Source organism: Engystomops pustulosus, chromosome 8 (genome assembly GCF_040894005.1).
Source record: "Engystomops pustulosus chromosome 8, aEngPut4.maternal, whole genome shotgun sequence".
Lineage (NCBI taxonomy): Eukaryota > Metazoa > Chordata > Amphibia > Anura > Leptodactylidae > Engystomops > Engystomops pustulosus.
In genome coordinates, this window is record NC_092418.1 from 14,348,750 (window position 1) to 14,368,026 (window position 19,277).

A 19,277-nucleotide genomic window follows, 5' to 3' on the forward strand; every position below is an offset into this window, starting at 1 on the left:
TACTACTACGCTGCCGGCCAGCGCCGTATATATACTACTACGCTGCCGGCCAGCGCCGTATATATACTACTACGCTGCCGGCCAGCGCCGTATATATACTACTACGCTGCCGGCCAGCGCCGTATATATACTACTACGCTGCCGGCCAGCGCCGTATATATACTACTACACTCCCGGCCAGCGCCGTATATACTACTACTGCGCTACCGGGCAGCGCCATATATATACTACTACACTGCTGGCCAGCGCCGTATATATACTACTACACTGCTGGCCAGCGCCGTATATATACTACTACACTCCCGGCCAGCACCGTATATATACTACTACACTCCCGGCCAGCGCCGTATATACTACTACACTCCCGGCCAGCGCCGTATATACTACTACACTCCCGGCCAGCGCCGTATATACTACTACACTACTGGCTTGGATGTGCACCATATGCTACTATGAGACGACTTCTGTTGCAAAGTGGAAACCATCGACAAGCAGCGCGCTGACAGATCCTACGGGACCGTATCGCATGGCTCGTCACATACGGTCACATGACATGACATTTGCTGCTAGCCACTTATACTACAATACATCTCGGCTCCTTGCTGATGGTTTCTGGAGACTAACATATAGTAAAAAAGTAACAAAAATGTCATCAGGAATCGTTACATTCGGTTGTAACCTGTCACCATGGACACAAGACACAACGTCATCACCTCACCTGAGCCTGGATGCAAATCTCACAGATGTCTGTGCTGGGGGACGGTCCCTCATCATCCCTTTAATAGTACGGCCATCACAGAAAAGCTCAGCCCCATCACCCAGCTTTACCAGATCCTGAATGGCTAGTGTGCCCCATCGTGCTCTGTCTCTCTTATACACTACAGATCTATGCAGACTCTGGGAAAGCTGAGTGATTACTACATTAGGCGACCCTATTGGTTGTCACTCAGCTTTCCTAGAAACTGATAAACAGATGAAGGATTTGAGGTTTTATTTTATACAATTTTGCCGGATAATTTGAGTAATTATAATGATCAGGTAGATGTGTAGGAGCCGCCATGTTGTACCTCTCATCGTGTCCTTCTCCTGTAGTAGAGAGCGTGCGGCGCCATGTCCAGCAGTAACGTCGGCCAACAGCTGGAGAATCAGTGGAACGATGTGCTGGGCCGCCTCGCCACCAAACACATGTTCCAGTCCGACTGGGACATCGCAGCTTTCGTCATCTTCTTTGCTTTTATAGGTGAGAAATGACTAATCTTTATATATAACACTACAAGTACAGGACTGTGACATCGCTGTGTGTGTTCTCCCTGTACTGTGACATCGCCGTGTGTGTTCTCCCTGTACTGTGACATCGCCGTGTGTGTTCTCCCTGTACTGTGACATCGCCGTGTGTGTTCTCCCTGTACTGTGACATCGCCGTGTGTGTTCTCCCTGTACTGTGACATCGCCGTGTGTGTTCTCCCTGTACTGTGACATCGCCGTGTGTGTTCTCCCTGTACTGTGACATCGCCGTGTGTGTTCTCCCTGTACTGTGACATCACTGTGTGTATTATCTCTGTACTGTGACATCACTGTGTGTATTATCCCTGTACTGTGACATCACTGTGTGTATTATCTCTGTACTGTGACATCACTGTGCATTATCCCTGTACTGTGACATCACTGTGTGTGTATTATCTCCTGTACTGTGACATCGCTGTGTGTATTATCCCTGTACTGTGACATCACTGTGTTTATTATCCCTGTACTGTGACATCACTGTGTGTATTATCTCTGTACTGTGACATCACTGTGTGTATTATCCCTGTACTGTGACATCACTGTGTGTATTATCCCTGTACTGTGACATCACTGTGTATTATCTCTGTACTGTGACATCGCTGTGTGTGTTCTCCCTGTACTGTGACATCACTGTGTGTATTATCCCTGTACTGTGACATCACTGTGCATTATCCCTGTACTGTGACATCACTGTGTGTGTATTATCTCCTGTACTGTGACATCGCTGTGTGTATTATCCCTGTACTGTGACATCACTGTGTGTATTATCCCTGTACTGTGACATCACTGTGTGTAATATCTCTGTACTGTGACATCACTGTGTGTATTATCCCTGTACTGTGACATCACTGTGTGTATTATCCCCTGTACTGTGACATCACTGTGTGTATTATCCTGTACTGTGACATCACTGTGCATTATCCCTGTACTGTGACATCACTGTGTGTATTCTCCTGTACTGTGACATCACTGTGTGTATTATCCCCTGTACTGTGACATCACTGTGTGTATTATCCCCTGTACTGTGACATCACTGTGTGTATTATCTCTGTACTGTGACATCACTGTGCATTATCCCTGTACTGTGACATCACTGTGTGTATTCTCCTGTACTGTGACATCACTGTGTGTATTATCCCCTGTACTGTGACATGACTGTGTGTATTATCCTGTGCAGTGATGGATGTAGTTGGGGTTATGTTCTGTTACTATGTATCGGTGTCTTGTCCCCAGGGCTCATCCTCCTCCTCATCCTCCTGGTTCTCATCAGATGTTTTTGCTGTTGTTGCTGTGACTGTGATTCCTCGGTGGATAAGGTAACACATGTCTGTACCTGCCTGTACACTGCTGTCCCCGGAGCGCGCTCAGCCCTGCTACATACTGGTTCTCACGTGTGGCCCCTCCGGGCCGGAGGCCATATTGGGGGACACGGGATTAGGCGACTCTCTGGGACTTTGAGGGGAATTCCATCTAGATGGGGCATGAAAAAAACATCATCACACACAATACAGGAAGAACAATACAAACTGTGTCCTGCAAGTGCTAAGGACCCAAATAACTTACACCTTACACCGGGCGAGTGCTCATACATCAGTCCCCTGTGCCGCCACATACCACACAGGACAGAGGTATCACAGCCTCACTTATCTATCATAGCCGAAATATCACCAGGTAATCTGTACCGTAATAACCTGTTATCATCCGAGAGAGATAACATATCACTTATGATAATCAGATGTCTGTACAGAGCACAGCACATAGGGGGCGGCTTTATAGTAGTTATATCCCTGTACATAGGGGGCGGCTTTATAGTAGTTATATTCCTGTACATAGGGGGCGGCTTTATAGTAGTTATATTCTTGTACATAGGGGGCAGTATTATAGTAGTTATATTCTTGTACATAGGGGGCAGTATTATAGTAGTTATATTCTTGTACATAGGGGGCAGTATTATAGTAGTTATATTCTTGTACATAGGGGGCAGTATTATAGTAGTTATATTCTTGTACATAGGGGGCAGTATTATAGTAGTTATATTCTTGTACATAGGGGGGCAGTATTATAGTAGTTATATTCTTGTACATAGGGGGCAGTATTATAGTAGTTATATTCTTGTACATAGGGGGCAGTATTATAGTAGTTATATTCTTGTACATAGGGGGCAGTATTATAGTAGTTATATTCTTGTACATAGGGGGCAGTATTATAGTAGTTATATTCCTGTACATAGGGGGCAGTATTATAGTAGTTATATTCCTGTACATAGGGGGCAGGATTATAGTAGTTATATTCCTGTACATAGGGGGCAGTATTATAGTAGTTATATTCTTGTACATAGGGGGCAGTATTATAGTAGTTATATTCTTGTACATAGGGGGCAGTATTATAGTAGTTATATTCTTGTACATAGGGGGCAGTATTATAGTAGTTATATTCCTGTACATAGGGGGCAGTGTTATAGTAGTTATATTCCTGTACATAGGGGGCAGTATTATAGTAGTTATATTCTTGTACATAGGGGGCAGTATTATAGTAGTTATATTCCTGTACATAGGGGCAGTATTATAGTAGTTATATTCTTGTACATAGGGGGCAGTATTATAGTAGTTATATTCCTGTACATAGGGGCAGGATTATAGTAGTTATATTCTTGTACATAGGGGGCAGTATTATAGTAGTTATATTCCTGTACATAGGGGGCAGTATTATAGTAGTTATAATCTTGTACATAGGGGGCAGTGTTATAGTAGTTATATTCTTGTACATAGGGGGCAGTATTATAGTAGTTATATTCCTGTACATAGTGGGCAGTATTATAGTAGTTATATTCCTGTACATAGGGGCAGTATTATAGTAGTTATATTCCTGTACATGGGGGGCAGTATTATAGTAGTTATATTCTTGTACATAGGGGTAGTATTATAGTAGTTATATTCTTGTACATAGGGGGCAGTATTATAGTAGTTATATTCCTGTACATAGGGAGCAGTATTATAGTAGTTATATTCTTGTACATAGGAGGCAGTATTATAGTAGTTATATTCTTGTACATAGGGGGCAGTATTATAGTAGTTATATTCCTGTACATAGGGGCAGTATTATAGTAGTTATATTCCTGTACATAGGGGGCAGTATTATAGTAGTTATATTCTTGTACATAGGGGGTAGTATTATAGTAGATATATTCTTGTACATAGGGAGCAGTATTATAGTAGTTATATTCTTGTACATAGGGGGCAGTATTATAGTAGTTATATCCCTGTACATAAGGGGCAGTATTATAGTAGTTATATTCCTGTACATAGGGAGCAGTATTATATTAGTTATATTCCTGTACATAGGGGGAGGTATTATAGTAGTTATATTCCTGTACATAGGGGGCAGTATTATAGTAGTTATATTCCTGTACATAGGAGGCAGTATTATAGTAGTTATATTCCTGTACATAGGGGGCAGTATTATAGTAGTTATATTCCTGTACATAGGGGGCAGTATTATAGTAGTTATATTCTTGTACATAGGGGGCAGTATTATAGTAGTTATATTCCTGTACATAGGGGGCAGTATTATAGTAGTTATATTCTTGTACATAGGGGGCAGTATTATAGTAGTTATATTCCTGTACATAGGGGGGCAGTATTATAGTAGTTATATTCTTGTACATAGGGGGAGTATTATAGTAGTTATATTCTTGTACATAGGGGGCAGTATTATAGTAGTTATATTCCTGTACATAGGGGGCAGTATTATAGTAGTTATATTCTTGTACATAGGGGGCAGTATTATAGGAGTTATATTCTTGTACATAGGGGGCAGTATTATAGGAGTTATATTCTTGTACATAGGGGGCAGTATTATAGGAGTTATATTCTTGTACATAGGGGGCAGTATTATAGGAGTTATATTCTTGTACATAGGGGGCAGTATTATAGGAGTTATATTCTTGTACATAGGGGGCAGTATTATAGGAGTTATATTCTTGTACATAGGGGGCAGTATTATAGGAGTTATATTCTTGTACATAGGGGGCAGTATTATAGGAGTTATATTCTTGTACATAGGGGGCAGTATTATAGGAGTTATATTCTTGTACATAGGGGGCAGTATTATAGGAGTTATATTCTTGTACATAGGGGGCAGTATTATAGGAGTTATATTCTTGTACATAGGGGGCAGTATTATAGGAGTTATATTCTTGTACATAGGGGGCAGTATTATAGGAGTTATATTCTTGTACATAGGGGGCAGTATTATAGGAGTTATATTCTTGTACATAGGGGGCAGTATTATAGGAGTTATATTCTTGTACATAGGGGGCAGTATTATAGGAGTTATATTCTTGTACATAGGGGGCAGTATTATAGTAGTTATATTCCTGTACATAGGGGGCAGTATTATAGTAGTTATATTCTTGTACCTAGGAGGCAGTATTATAGTAGTTATATTCCTGTACATAGGGGGCAGTATTATAGTAGTTATATTCTTGTACATAGGGGGCAGTATTATAGTAGTTATATTCTTGTACATAGGGAGCAGTATTATAGTAGTTATATTCTTGTACATAGGGGGAGTATTATAGTAGTTATATTCTTGTACATAGGGGGCAGTATTATAGTAGTTATATTCCTGTACATAGGGAGCAGTATTATAGTAGTTATATTCTTGTACATAGGGGGCAGTATTATAGTAGTTATATTCTTGTACATAGGGGGCAGTATTATAGGAGTTATATTCTTGTACATAGGGGGCAGTATTATAGTAGTTATATTCTTGTACATAGGGGGCAGTATTATAGTAGTTATATTCCTGTACATAGGGGCAGTATTATAGTAGTTATATTCTTGTACATAGGGGGCAGTATTATAGTAGTTATATTCTTGTACATAGGGGGCAGTATTATAGTAGTTATATTCTTGTACATAGGGGGCAGTATTATAGTAGTTATATTCTTGTACATAGGGGGCAGTATTATAGTAGTTATATTCTTGTACATAGGAGGCAGTATTATAGTAGTTATATTCCTGTACATAGGGGGGCAGTATTATAGTAGTTATATTCTTGTACATAGGGGGCAGTATTATAGTAGTGATATTCTTGTACATAGGGGGCAGTATTATAGTAGTGATATTCTTGTACATAGGGGGGCAGTATTATAGTAGTTATATTCTTGTACATAGGGGGCAGTATTATAGTAGTTATATTCCTGTACATAGGGGGCAGTATTATAGTAGTTATATTCTTGTACATAGGGGAAAGTATTATAGTAGTTATATTCTTGTACATAGGGGGCAGTATTATAGTAGTTATATTCTTGTACATAGGGGGCAGTATTATAGTAGTTATATTCCTGTACATAGGGGGCAGTATTATAGTAGTTATATTCTTGTACATAGGGGGCAGTATTATAGTAGTTATATTCTTGTACATAGGGGGCAGTATTATAGTAGTTATATTCTTGTACATAGGGGGCAGTATTATAGTAGTTATATTCCTGTACATAGGGAGCAGTATTATAGTAGTTATATTCTTGTACATAGGGGGCAGTATTATAGGAGTTATATTCTTGTACATAGGGGGCAGTATTATAGTAGTTATATTCTTGTACATAGGGGGCAGTATTATAGTAGTTATATTCTTGTACATAGGGGGCAGTATTATAGTAGTGATATTCTTGTACATAGGGGGCAGTATTATAGTAGTTATATTCCTGTACATAGGGGGCAGTATTATAGTAGTTATATTCTTGTACATAGGGGGCAGTATTATAGTAGTTATATTCTTGTACATAGGGGGCAGTATTATAGTAGTTATATTCCTGTACATAGGGGGCAGTATTATAGTAGTTATATTCCTGTACATATGGAGCAGTATTATAGTAGTTATATTCTTGTACATAGGGGGCAGTATTATAGTAGTTATATTCTTGTACATAGGGGGCAGTATTATAGTAGTTATATTCTTGTACATAGGGGGCAGTATTATAGTAGTTATATTCTTGTACATAGGGGGGCAGTATTATAGTAGTTATATTCTTGTACATAGGGGGCAGTATTATAGTAGTTATATTCTTGCATCACTGATATATTGTTTTTCTCTTTCGACAGAGAAAATATAGACAAAAAGTGGGTGTGGATAATCTTGCTATGGAGCCATAATTGCGTTTCTACAGATAACGGAGCCAATGAAATGGAAGCATTGAGTCTCATGCGCTGTGATTCTTATGATTGATGACTGTGAGGCCCAGTATATCTGTAGGGCTCAGCCTGTGATGTTTTATTACTACTTCTATAATTACAATGGATACCGATTATTAATTACACCCGTCATATAACAGTCACCACTAGAGGGCAGGAGCCGTTTCCTCTCCTTGATCACATTATACATAGACCGATCATTACTTCCTCACATCGTTATGTTAATTTGCATAGTGATGCGTGACCCAACTGTGACCCCCATGATTTTAGATTCTTATACATAAAATTCTTATATTTTCTATAATGACTGCAATGCGTCGGCCTCTGTTGTGCAGATCTCAGCATCTGTTACAGGGTCCTAGTTTACAAAAAAAATTTAAGGAATAAAGTTTTTATCAATTGTTTGTACTCAGAGAACTTTTTCCCAGTTTTATGAAGGACATGAGGCAGGAGGACCCCTATTGCTCCCTCTACAGGCCATACACGTTACCTGCAATGACCCCAGATTAGGTGCAGGGTCTAGAAGAGACCAAGGTCTGACACCCTCCTCCTGACTTATCACAATGCTCTATACCAGAGGTCCCCAACCTTTTTTGCACCAGGGACCGGCTTTAATCTAGACCAGTTTTCCATGGCCCGGTGGGGGCGGGGCTTTGGTCATATGGGGTGGGGTTATGGAGGGGTGGAGCTTATAATATAAGATATCAGGGAGTGTCCGGACCAGATCCATCATATTGGTTTGGTGTAAAAATAAATCAATGCAAAATGCATACAGCGTATTGCCATGTAGTATAAAATGCATACAGCGTACCGCCATGTAGTATAAAATGCATACAGCGTACCGCCATGTAGTATAAAATGCATACAGCGTATCGCCATGTAGTATAAAATGCATACAGCGTATCGCCATGTAGTATAAAATGCGTACAGCATATCACCATGTAGTATAAAATGCGTACAGCATATCACCATGTAGTATAAAATGCGTACAGCATATCACCATGTAGTATAAAATGCGTACAGCATATCACCATGTAGTATAAAATGCATACAGCGTATCACCATGTAGTATAAAATGCATACAGAATACCGCCATGTAGTATAAAATGCATACAGCGTATCACCGTGTACTATATAATGCATACAGCATACCGCCATGTAGTATAAAATGCATACAGCGTATCACCATGTAGTATAAAATGCATACAGAATACCGCCATGTAGTATAAAATGCATACAGCGTATCACCGTGTACTATATAATGCATACAGCATACCGCCATGTAGTATAAAATGCATACAGCGTATCACCATGTAGTATAAAATGCATACAGAATACCGCCATGTAGTATAAAATGCACACAGCATGCCACCAAGTATTATAAAATAGATACAACGTACCGCCAAGAAGTATAAAATGCATACCGAATACTGCCATGTAGTACAAAATAGAAACCCTGATAAATATCACAAATGCTGCATATACATACAGCATATATACACACAAACAAACAGTAGATACAGCATATACACATACATATATACACACATACATACATATATACACACACACATATACATATATACAAACACACATATACACACACCTTACCTCTCTGTTGTGTTCTTGGAAATTTCCGTGCCTTGTCCTGCAGTGGTGGTGGCGCGGTGATGTAGCCGGGAGCGGGTAGGTCTTGAGAGCCGGGAGGCTAGGGAGCCTGGAGATTGGTGCCGGCAGGGTCTGGGGGCCGTTGAAGGCGTCGGGGGGTGGCCGCAAGGTGCTGGCAGCGTCGGGGAGCAAGGTGCCGGACAGAGGGCTGCAACGTGGTCCTGTCCGGTGCAGGAGCTCAGTGCTGGCCGTTGCCGCCCCTGCGCGGACCGGCTGATGAGCTCCAACGGTATAGAGTCTATACCGCAGCTCTTCTCTGCTGCAGCACAACACGCGATCATGTCTGCAGCATTACTAAAGAGGTGTCAAACTAGGAACTAGACCGAAATGGATTTGAGCCCGCTGCAGGGTGTGGCTGTTTGACCGCCATGCTTTACCCTGAAGCAGGTCAGGACACTACATGGAGAGAACAACTGATACCAGTACAATGTCACATGTGATAAGGGTCACACTGCTGTGATCTGTTGCAGCGCCCCTACAGGCAAAACAAGGAATTACACAATGACCTAGTGATCGGCTACCATCTCCCCCCCTCCTTAATTGGTTGCTGCAAACTCTTGATTATAATATTTAGTATTTTGGGACTAAAGGATTTCACAGATAATGTTACACATGTGACTCCTCTCCGATGACTCATGATTGGATGCAGCACTTTGGGAGAAATGTATTTGTCCAGGAGCCAAGGCTGGAGGGTGCAGAGGCGTAGCTGGGGGGGGGGGGGGGCGGGGGGGGGCAGCACCCATCTTACCACCATACAGCACTGATTGTATCTGCAGCTACCCCAATAATACAATATTCATAAATGAATGCTGCCCCCAGTAGAAAAGTTAAGGTTATACATCTTCCTACTCCCCAGTTACAAATCATTACCCCTAATATAAATACATACACACCCAAGCACATACAGCATGCACCTATACATACACACTCATGGACATATACACACACGATGAAAGCAGAGAAGAAGAAAATCTCAAATTCTAGAAGCCTAGATATTCACAAGGGTGAGCAAGGACTTCAAGGGAGCTGGATAATTAAGGAAGGACATATACAGTATTCAGTGAACAAGACAGGAGTGTGACCATATAGCAGCAGATGCTCAATGTGCAGAGATGCCGTCCAATAAAGAGCTCCAAACCCAGAAATAAACAGCAAAATATTTCTTACCTGCTGCCACCACTAGGGGGAGCTAACTGTATTCAGCTCATTGTATACATCTCAAGCTCCCCTAGTGGTGGATGTAGGTACAACACACAACCTCTACCTCTGAGGGCAGGGAATTAGCAATCATCTGTACCCCAGCTGTTGTAAAACTACAACTCCCAGCATGCACTTACATAGAAGTTCTGAAAGCAGAAGCGCATGGAGGTGTAGTACCCCTTACAGCTGGAGCGCTGACCTAGCGCTATATTATATTTGGAGGACTCAAACCCCGCATTCCCTACCATACAGCTGCTGGGTTCTCTAATCCTCGCCTTTGTCTGCAGCAGCAGAGGGAGCAGGTGCAGGGACAATAAGAGATTTGTAACAAGCAGAGACATCAGACGCGCCTCTTTAATTCGCACACACATTTCCATTACGCTATTTACAAAGAAAGAACTCGCATCTGTTGTGAACAGGGGACAGGAATCCTATCCGGGGAGCGCTGATGTCAACTTGTTCATGGTGGCTACATACAAACAGCGATAGTGTGCAAAAAAACAAAACTAATTGTATACATAAAAAGGAGAACACAGTATGTGGAGAGTGCGATGCAGCAGCCTGAGGTCAGGACATGGGACCTGCAGATGCCTGGCAGCAGTATTGATCCTGTGATCCTATACTTTACCCATGCATCTGGCAGCTACATAGCGCCATCTCCTGACAAAGCCAGGCATCTGCAGTTTGACAGCAATAGAAAATCTGGAAAAGACATTTTATAATAAATAATGAGACCTTATGGTATTTATCCCCGCACTGATGCTACAACATAATCCTTATGTCTGCACTTCCTGTCACATGACCTCCATTCCTAGGAGCAGAGGTCATCTGACAGGAAGTGTCCTGGTGCTGCTCCGGGAACACCAGAACCAGCGCAAAGGTCGTAAAATGAAAACAAAAGAGACTGAGCAAGGTGAACATCATGAAGTAGAGAACTCAGCATCAAATATGTAGTGCAGATGACGGGGACTCCCTTTATATCCCGCAGAGTCTGAGAAAGCTGGACAACACCATCCATTTTCCTGGTAATTCAACTTTTCCAGGAACAGACAAGATGATTTAGCGACGGTCAGACGACATCTTTGGTCCTTCACAGAATTAAAACAGGTTGTGGTAGATTAAAAACAATGGCCCCCGTTTCTTCTATCGACTGTGCAAAATTGAAATAAATAAGGACTATACATCACAAGGGCAGCCATGCATTATCATCATGTACAATGTCCACGGATGGGGACTGGAGGTCACGTATGAGCCTCCTTGGTCCTTGCTTGGACTGGAAGTCCTCACTCTGACACCTTGGACCCTTAGTACGGTCGGAAGTTCCAATAGCTTGAAAATACGGAGATCTGTAAAGGAAACAAAGGGTCAGTTACCTGTCAGTCTGCCCCTAGTGGCCAGGTAATGTAATGACACAAGACTACTAAGGATACTTCAAGGAGACTTACTTTGTCCTTGAGCTGCTGGCAGAGCTGAAGAGACACGGTAAAGAAGACCAGGGCGTCATTCAGCCATGGCACCACGCACTCCACCTTATGGACATGACTGACCTCAAAGCGCTGGTTGTTCAGCTCACTGCGGAGGACACAAGATGCTGTAATATTATTCTAAGGGTTTTACAATGATAAAGCTGATGCCAGGCGCCCGCTCCATGTGGGCATAGCACAAAGCGAGTCACCCTCTAGCATTTGTATATACTCACAACATTGCTCCAGGGTTATGCAGGACAGAACTTCCTGCTGGCCGGAAATTCTAAAAATAAAGGAGACCATAGTGAGCAGAGGTGCAGCGTACATGTGTACACAGCGCTATGTACAGGTTTCCCCATGTAATTGCAAATTCCCAAAGATAGGTGGTGGAATCAGAAAACCCTTTAAAAACACAGATTACATGCCCTAATGTGGTCTCTGCGTCTCACCTTGGTAGAGTTGGGCTGCAGGGCGTGCAGCTGGTAGACCAGGAGGCACAGCTTATTCACATTAACGTAGAAATTAAGCAGCACATCTGATGGGGGTGACGGGGTGAACATTTTCTGAAGAAAAAAAAATACAAGAAATAGTCACATAATAAGCAAGGAATGAAGTGACCAAAAAACCAAAAAGTGATGCGTCATGAAATGATCATCGAGGGAGCCAATTGACAAACTCAGCTCTGCTACACACGTGTGCATGTCTACCCACAATGTGAAGCCGGTTTGTATTCTGGTCTATGGTACTGGAGCAATGTGCATCACTGAGGTTATTGCAGTAGCACAACTCCCAGCATGCCGTGCAGATCTGCATCCGTGTCTGCATGCTGGGGATAGTAATACCACAATAGTCAGCCATGTCACATCTAAGCAATGGAGGAAGAATGCAGAAATTACCGTCAGGCCGCTGGTGGCCACCTCTGGCAAAGTCATGGTCGCAGGCGTTGTGAGGCGATTGCGGGCTCTGGTTAGCTGCAGCATGACTGCGTCCATCAGCTGCCGAGAAGAGGAAATATGAGGAGATCAACATCCACAAGTATTATGCAGGACCCGGCCCATTCACCACATCAAGTACTGAGGATCCTAATCATCAGTGGGCTCTCACCTTCAGCACCTCGGCACCAGTCTGGAAGGTGTAGTTCTCCCCCCGGTTGGTGAGCAGATAGATCGCCTGGTTCACGTGATTCCTGGCATCCTGAATCTGAAGAAACAACATCATTAACACGGCACATGACAAAGACATTGGGGGTCATTTATTAAGGGCCCCATTCGCGTTTTCCCGACGTGTTACCCGAATATTTCCGTTTTGCGCCGCTTGTACTTAAATTGCCCCGGGATTTTGGCGCACGCGATCGGATTGTGGCGCATCGGCGCTGGCATGCGCGCGACGGAAATCGGGGGGCGTGGCCGAACGAAAACCCGACGTATTCGGAAAAACCGCCGCATTTAAAAACCGAAAATGTGTCGCATAAGGACCGCTTACCTTCACCTGGTCCAGCTCGGTGCATTCCGGCGCGATGAGTTTACTTTCAGCGCAGCAGCGCCACCTGGTGGACGGCGGAAGAACTACCTTATTAAATCCCGGCCGGACCCGAATCCAGAGCGGAGAAGCCGCCGCTGGAACGCGAATGGACCGGGTAAGTAAATTTGCCCCATTGTATCCGGCTCCATTCACACTCTTACTTTTGACATCCTAACTCTGGTGTAGATATTAACCCCTCACAGGTATTTGAAACTCACGCTTTATTATCACTCAGTTCAGTCCAGAGCAGGGCCACCAAATATCTTGTGACTGGTGCAGGTCTGGCCCTGGGATCACCACTTATCATCCTATTATCTTCTGTGCTATAGATATGGGAATACCCCTCTATAAAACCGTGTACACAGAGAGCTGATTGCAGAAGGCTATGTACCTACCTGCTGCATCTTCCATTGCTTGTCATCCCGGAAGGCAAAGTGCAGCAGCTGATTGGTCCTCACCACCTTCAGGTTCACTTCCTGCAGACCCAAGGGAACATACAAATCTGTCACTGACCCCTGTACAGAGGCAAATCTCCCATCATCTCTCTATACACACGTCACATACTCACAGCCTGGCACAGAGTGTCTCCTTGTAACGTCAGGACGCCCTTCACCTGGTCGGTGCTGTGAACAAAAAACGAGCAGCGTTATTCATGAACATCTATAACTTTATATATTTGAACCCCCCTCTGCCTCTTGCACTCACCCCGAGCTTCCCAATACAAAGTTCTCCTGCTTAGTGGCACCATCCGCCGCCCCGCTGGGCAGGGTGAACCTCCGAGATGCCTCCTGTACATAAGATTTGATTTACAAGACCATGAGGTTAAGGCTATGGCTTTGCTGTGCCCCGGGAGCCATCTTGGTTTTTGTTTCATGAGGACACTGACCTTTAAGATGTCCTGAAGCTGCTTCAGGACCGAGTGCACCTCCTCCTTTAGAAGCCATTTGAACTCTTCTTCCTATGATACAGATTGAGGGGAGAGTTAAGTGGGCGGCCATGACACTGCAAGGAACCAGGAATCTGATTATTCCCTTCACAGCCTTATCCAGGGGTCTCTGACCTGTCACCCCTCGGCCGTGTGAGGTGACAGGCGCGATGGTTGTGACTGCAGGAGGAGTCTCAGTATAGAGGAGTATTAGGAGTTAATATTCCAGGTCTCTCCTGCTGATCCCGCTCCTCGCCATTTATCACACTGCCCTCTGTAACTTGGGCTCATCACATCGTGACCCGGGCTAATGATTACACACAACATAAGTTACCTCCAGGCTACAGCGGCGTCTCTACAAGAACACCTGCCCACCGCTCCAGGAGTATTAAATAGCCCCCCTCCCTGTGAGGTGACAGCTCCCTGGGTGACGGGAGGCGGCCGGTCTGCACAGGACTGCCGTGTTGTATATACAGTCTCTCGGCTTGTAGTGTATACAGTCAGGGATGTGTCACAATCTCATGTGCTGCAGCAAGCAGCTTGTACCCAACAGGAACCAAATCCTAAATGAGGCGCATGCAAGGGTACAAAACAAGCAAAACTGGAAAGACCTGCCTGCACCAAGAGGAAGGGGGGCAGCAGGCACCATATTTATTTACATGGGTTCTCAGAATGATGATCGTCAGCACCCACAATGGAGGGATTGTGGGGTCTGATAGTAAAGGACATTGCACCTAATGGGGGAGTAGTCATACATGTATTGGTCCCTATTAAGGGCTATGGAGGGGAGGCCCCCCCCCCTAAATAAACATATTACCCAATGCCGCATAGGACTGTTAAAGATGTTTAAAGGACCCTTAAAGGATGCTTGGCACCTTGGGACAGTCGGCAGGACACAGCACAGCTGATAACACTCATCATCCAACACCACTCACCTCATCATCCCAGTACCATGTGACACCACCTCAGCCAGGAGATACCATCGGATGTGGTGAGATCATGTTTTGTCACTTAAAGGGACAGTAACTAAGTAAGTGACATACATTACACATCATAGCAAAATGGGGAGTCACCTGTAATAAGTCTCATACCTGAAAATATTATGGAATCCTCTCCCCGGGGTGTAATGGCTGATAACAGAGAGTAATAGATTGTATCCCCCCCCCCCCCTGTACAGTCTCCTCTCCCCGGGGTGTAATGGCTGATAACAGAGAGTAATAGATTGTATCCCCCCCTGTACAGTCTCCTCTCCCCGGGGTGTAATGGCTGATAACAGAGAGTAATAGATTGTATCCCCCCCTGTACAGTCTCCTCTCCCCGGGATGTAATGGCTGATAACAGAGAGTAATAGATTGTATCCCCCCCTGTACAGTCTCCTCTCCCCAGGGTGTAATGGCTGATAACAGAGAGTAATAGATTGTATCCCCCCTGTACAGTCTCCTCTCCCCGGGATGTAATGGCTGATAACAGAGAGTAATAGATTGTATCCCCCCTGTACAGTCTCCTCTCCCCGGGATGTAATGGCTGATAACAGAGAGTAATAGATTGTATCCCCCCTGTACAGTCTCCTCTCCCCAGGGTGTAATGGCTGATAACAGAGAGTAATAGATTGTATCCCCCCTGTACAGTCTCCTCCCCCCGGGGTGTAATGGCTGATAACAGAGAGTAATAGATTGTATCCCCCCTGTACAGTCTCCTCCCCCCGGGGTGTAATGGCTGATAACAGAGAGTAATAGATTGTATCCCCCTGTACAGTCTCCTCTCCCCGGGGTGTAATGGCTGATAACAGAGAGTAATAGATTGTATCCCCCTGTACAGTCTCCTCTCCCCGGGGTGTAATGGCTGATAACAGAGAGTAATAGATTGTATCCCCCTGTACAGTCTCCTCCCCCCGGGGTGTAATGGCTGATAACAGAGAGTAATAGATTGTATCCCCCTGTACAGTCTCCTCTCCCCGGGATGTAATGGCTGATAACAGAGAGTAATAGATTGTATCCCCCTGTACAGTCTCCTCCCCCCGGGGTGTAATGGCTGATAACAGAGAGTAATAGATTGTATCCCCCTGTACAGTCTCCTCTCCCCGGGATGTAATGGCTGATAACAGAGAGTAATAGATTGTATCCCCCTGTACAGTCTCCTCTCCCCGGGATGTAATGGCTGATAACAGAGAGTAATAGATTGTATCCCCCCTGTACAGTCTCCTCTCCCCGGGGTGTAATGGCTGATAACAGAGAGTAATAGATTGTATCCCCCCTGTACAGTCTCCTCTCCCCGGGGTGTAATGGCTGATAACAGAGAGTAATAGATTGTATCCCCCCTGTACAGTCTCCTCTCCCCGGGATGTAATGGCTGATAACAGAGAGTAATAGATTGTATCCCCCCTGTACAGTCTCCTCTCCCCGGGATGTAATGACTGATAACAGAGAGTAATAGATTGTATCCCCCCTGTACAGTCTCCTCTCCCCGGGGTGTAATGGCTGATAACAGAGAGTAATAGATTGTAACCCCCCCCCCTGTACAGTCTCCTCTCCCCGGGATGTAATGACTGATAACAGAGAGTAATAGATTGTATCCCCCCTGTACAGTCTCCTCTCCCCGGGGTGTAATGGCTGATAACAGAGGGGACCTCCCCTCCATAGCCCTTAATAGGGACTGATACATGTATGACTGCATGTTAGCTGCCATGTCCTTTACTATGGGACCCCACAATCCCTCCATTGTGTGTGCTGACGATCCCCCCTGTACAGTCTCCTCCAGGGGGGGGGGTTACAATCTATTACTCTCTGTTATCAGCCATTACACCCCGGGGAGAGGAGACTGTACAGGGGGGATACAATCTATTACTCTCTGTTATCAGCCATTACATCCCGGGGAGAGAAGACTGTACAGGGGGGATACAATCTATTACTCTCTGTTATCAGCCATTACATCCCGGGGAGAGGAGACTGTACAGGGGGGATACAATCTATTACTCTCTGTTATCAGCCATTACATCCCGGGGAGAGGAGACTGTACAGGGGGGGATACAATCTATTACTCTCTGTTATCAGCCATTACATCCCGGGGAGAGGAGACTGTACAGGGGGGGATACAATCTATTACTCTCTGTTATCAGCCATTACACCCCGGGGAGAGGAGACTGTACAGGGGGGATACAATCTATTACTCTCTGTTATCAGCCATTACATCCCGGGGAGAGGAGACTGTACAGGGGGGGATACAATCTATTACTCTCTGTTATCAGCCATTACATCCCGGGGAGAGGAGACTGTACAGGGGGGATACAATCTATTACTCTCTGTTATCAGCCATTACATCCCGGGGAGAGGAGACTGTACAGGGGGATACAATCTATTACTCTCTGTTATCAGCCATTACATCCTGGGGAGAGGAGACTGTACAGGGGGATACAATCTATTACTCTCTGTTATCAGCCATTACAACCCGGGGAGAGGAGACTGTACAGGGGGGGATACAATCTATTACTCTCTGTTATCAGCCATTACACCCCGGGGAGAGGAGACTGTACAGGGGGATACAATCTATTACTCTCTGTTATCAGCCATTACATCCCGGGGAGAGGAGACTGTACAGGGGAATACAATCTATTACTCTCTGTTATCAGCCATTACATCCCGGGGAGAGGAGACTGTACAGGGGGATACAATCTATTACTCTCTGTTACCAGCCATTACACCCCGGGGAGAGGAGACTGTACAGGGGGATACAATCTATTACTCTCTGTTATCAGCCATTACACCCCGGGGAGAGGAGACTGTACAGGGGGGATACAATCTATTACTCTCTGTTATCAGCCTTTACATCCCGGGGAGAGGAGACTGTACAGGGGGATACAATCTATTACTCTCTGTTATCAGCCATTACACCCCGGGGAGAGGAGACTGTACAGGGGGGGGGATACAATCTATTACTCTCTGTTATCAGCCATTACACCCTGGGGAGAGGAGACTGTACAGGGGGATACAATCTATTACTCTCCGTTATCCCCCCTGTACAGTCTCTTCTCCCCAGGACATAATGGCTGATAACAGAGAGTAATAGCCGGTGGCAGGGGAGGGGAGTAGGTTGCTGTGGATTAGAGGGGCCGCTCCTCCTTTGCCATATGGTAACTGGAGAGCGCTGTTTTCCTTGTGGATCTTATATGAGATCCAGATGGAGGAGATGCTGCGCCTCTTGCGCTCCTCACAGACCCCCCCCCCCCACCCTCGGGGGGGCGCTGTAGGATGCGATGGCCGCCGCCAGTCACTGACAGCAAGTAGAGATCCTGATCACTGCCGGGATTTGCCTCCAGACACTGGGAGAGGGTGCAGGGGTCCCCGTGTCCAGCCGGATGGGGGTCTGACTACTGACAATGGGGGGTCCCGCATCCTATAGAGGAAATCTGAGTAAACCGCAGTCATGTGACCACTCCGCGTCCTCCATGTATTACCGGATAGCATCCAGTCACACGTCTCCATTGAAGGGTTAATACGAGGACCTATCCACCGCAATCTCCAATGGTTACACACATGAGGAGAGCGCTGAGGAGTCCGGAGGGCGGGGTCTGTACGGCGCCTCTATACTACCTCAGGACGCGGAATTCTATACGGTTTTTCGCACAGACGCCATTATTCGCAGATTTTAGTCCATTTTTTTTGCCCCAAATTTCAAACAATAAAGCAAAGTGACGTCATCCCCGGGACATGACGCATCCAGCACGTCATAGAGCGATTTCCTGAGGTAACGGATGCAGATACTAGCGGTTTTTACCTCAGTCACACACGTTACTATGGGGGATGATGTCAGAAAGGCTGAGGAGAATGGATGCTGATGTATATAGGCCCCGGCACTCACCAGCACTCCCCGCTCCACACTGCTCGCTGCCGCCGCCGCTGCTGTCGCCATCCTGCGGTACTCTCCGGTCAGACGACACCTCACAGACGGTGTAGGCAAAACCTTTACATCCCATTGGACTGGGTGCATCCAATGGCGCACGCGGATTGGCCCACAGCGCGCACC

At 45.0% G+C, this 19,277-nt stretch overlaps 2 protein-coding genes across 2 annotated transcripts; one reads left to right on the forward strand and one right to left on the reverse strand.

Annotated features, from left to right (window-relative positions):
• The first annotated feature begins 1,071 nt into the window (after nt 1–1,071).
• Nucleotides 1,072–7,886, forward strand: SMIM22 (small integral membrane protein 22). Its single transcript, XM_072122553.1, has 3 exons — nt 1,072–1,240; nt 2,518–2,600; nt 7,389–7,886. Exons 1-3 carry the CDS (start codon nt 1,111–1,113, stop codon nt 7,437–7,439), a joined length of 264 nt encoding a protein of 87 aa, XP_071978654.1. The 5' UTR covers nt 1,072–1,110; the 3' UTR covers nt 7,440–7,886.
• Nucleotides 7,887–10,682: 2,796 nt separating this feature from the next.
• Nucleotides 10,683–19,277, reverse strand: ROGDI (rogdi atypical leucine zipper). The gene is made up of 11 exons (XM_072119787.1): nt 19,113–19,277; nt 14,220–14,291; nt 14,039–14,121; nt 13,902–13,956; nt 13,729–13,809; nt 12,917–13,012; nt 12,709–12,807; nt 12,262–12,375; nt 12,046–12,095; nt 11,792–11,918; nt 10,683–11,692 (listed from the first exon to the last, which is right to left on the reverse strand). Exons 1-11 carry the CDS (start codon nt 19,239–19,241, stop codon nt 11,651–11,653), a joined length of 948 nt encoding a protein of 315 aa, XP_071975888.1. The 5' UTR covers nt 19,242–19,277; the 3' UTR covers nt 10,683–11,650.

Bases quoted from the DNA above. Each gene is read 5' to 3' on its own strand.
- SMIM22 (XM_072122553.1), top strand. From the start codon at position 1,111: ATGTCCAGCAGTAACGTCGGCCAACAGCTGGAGAATCAGTGGAACGAT. The intron at 1,241-2,517 runs GTGAGAAATGAC...TCTTGTCCCCAG, and splicing joins CATCTTCTTTGCTTTTATAG to GGCTCATCCTCCTCCTCATC. The intron at 2,601-7,388 runs GTAACACATGTC...CTCTTTCGACAG, and splicing joins GTGATTCCTCGGTGGATAAG to AGAAAATATAGACAAAAAGT.
- ROGDI (XM_072119787.1), bottom strand. From the start codon at position 19,241: ATGCACCCAGTCCAATGGGATGTAAAGGTTTTGCCTACACCGTCTGTG. The intron at 14,292-19,112 runs GTGAGTGCCGGG...TCTGTATCATAG, and splicing joins GTGTGGAGCGGGGAGTGCTG to GAAGAAGAGTTCAAATGGCT. The intron at 11,693-11,791 runs GTAAGTCTCCTT...TTTCCTTTACAG, and splicing joins GCCAGCAGCTCAAGGACAAA to ATCTCCGTATTTTCAAGCTA.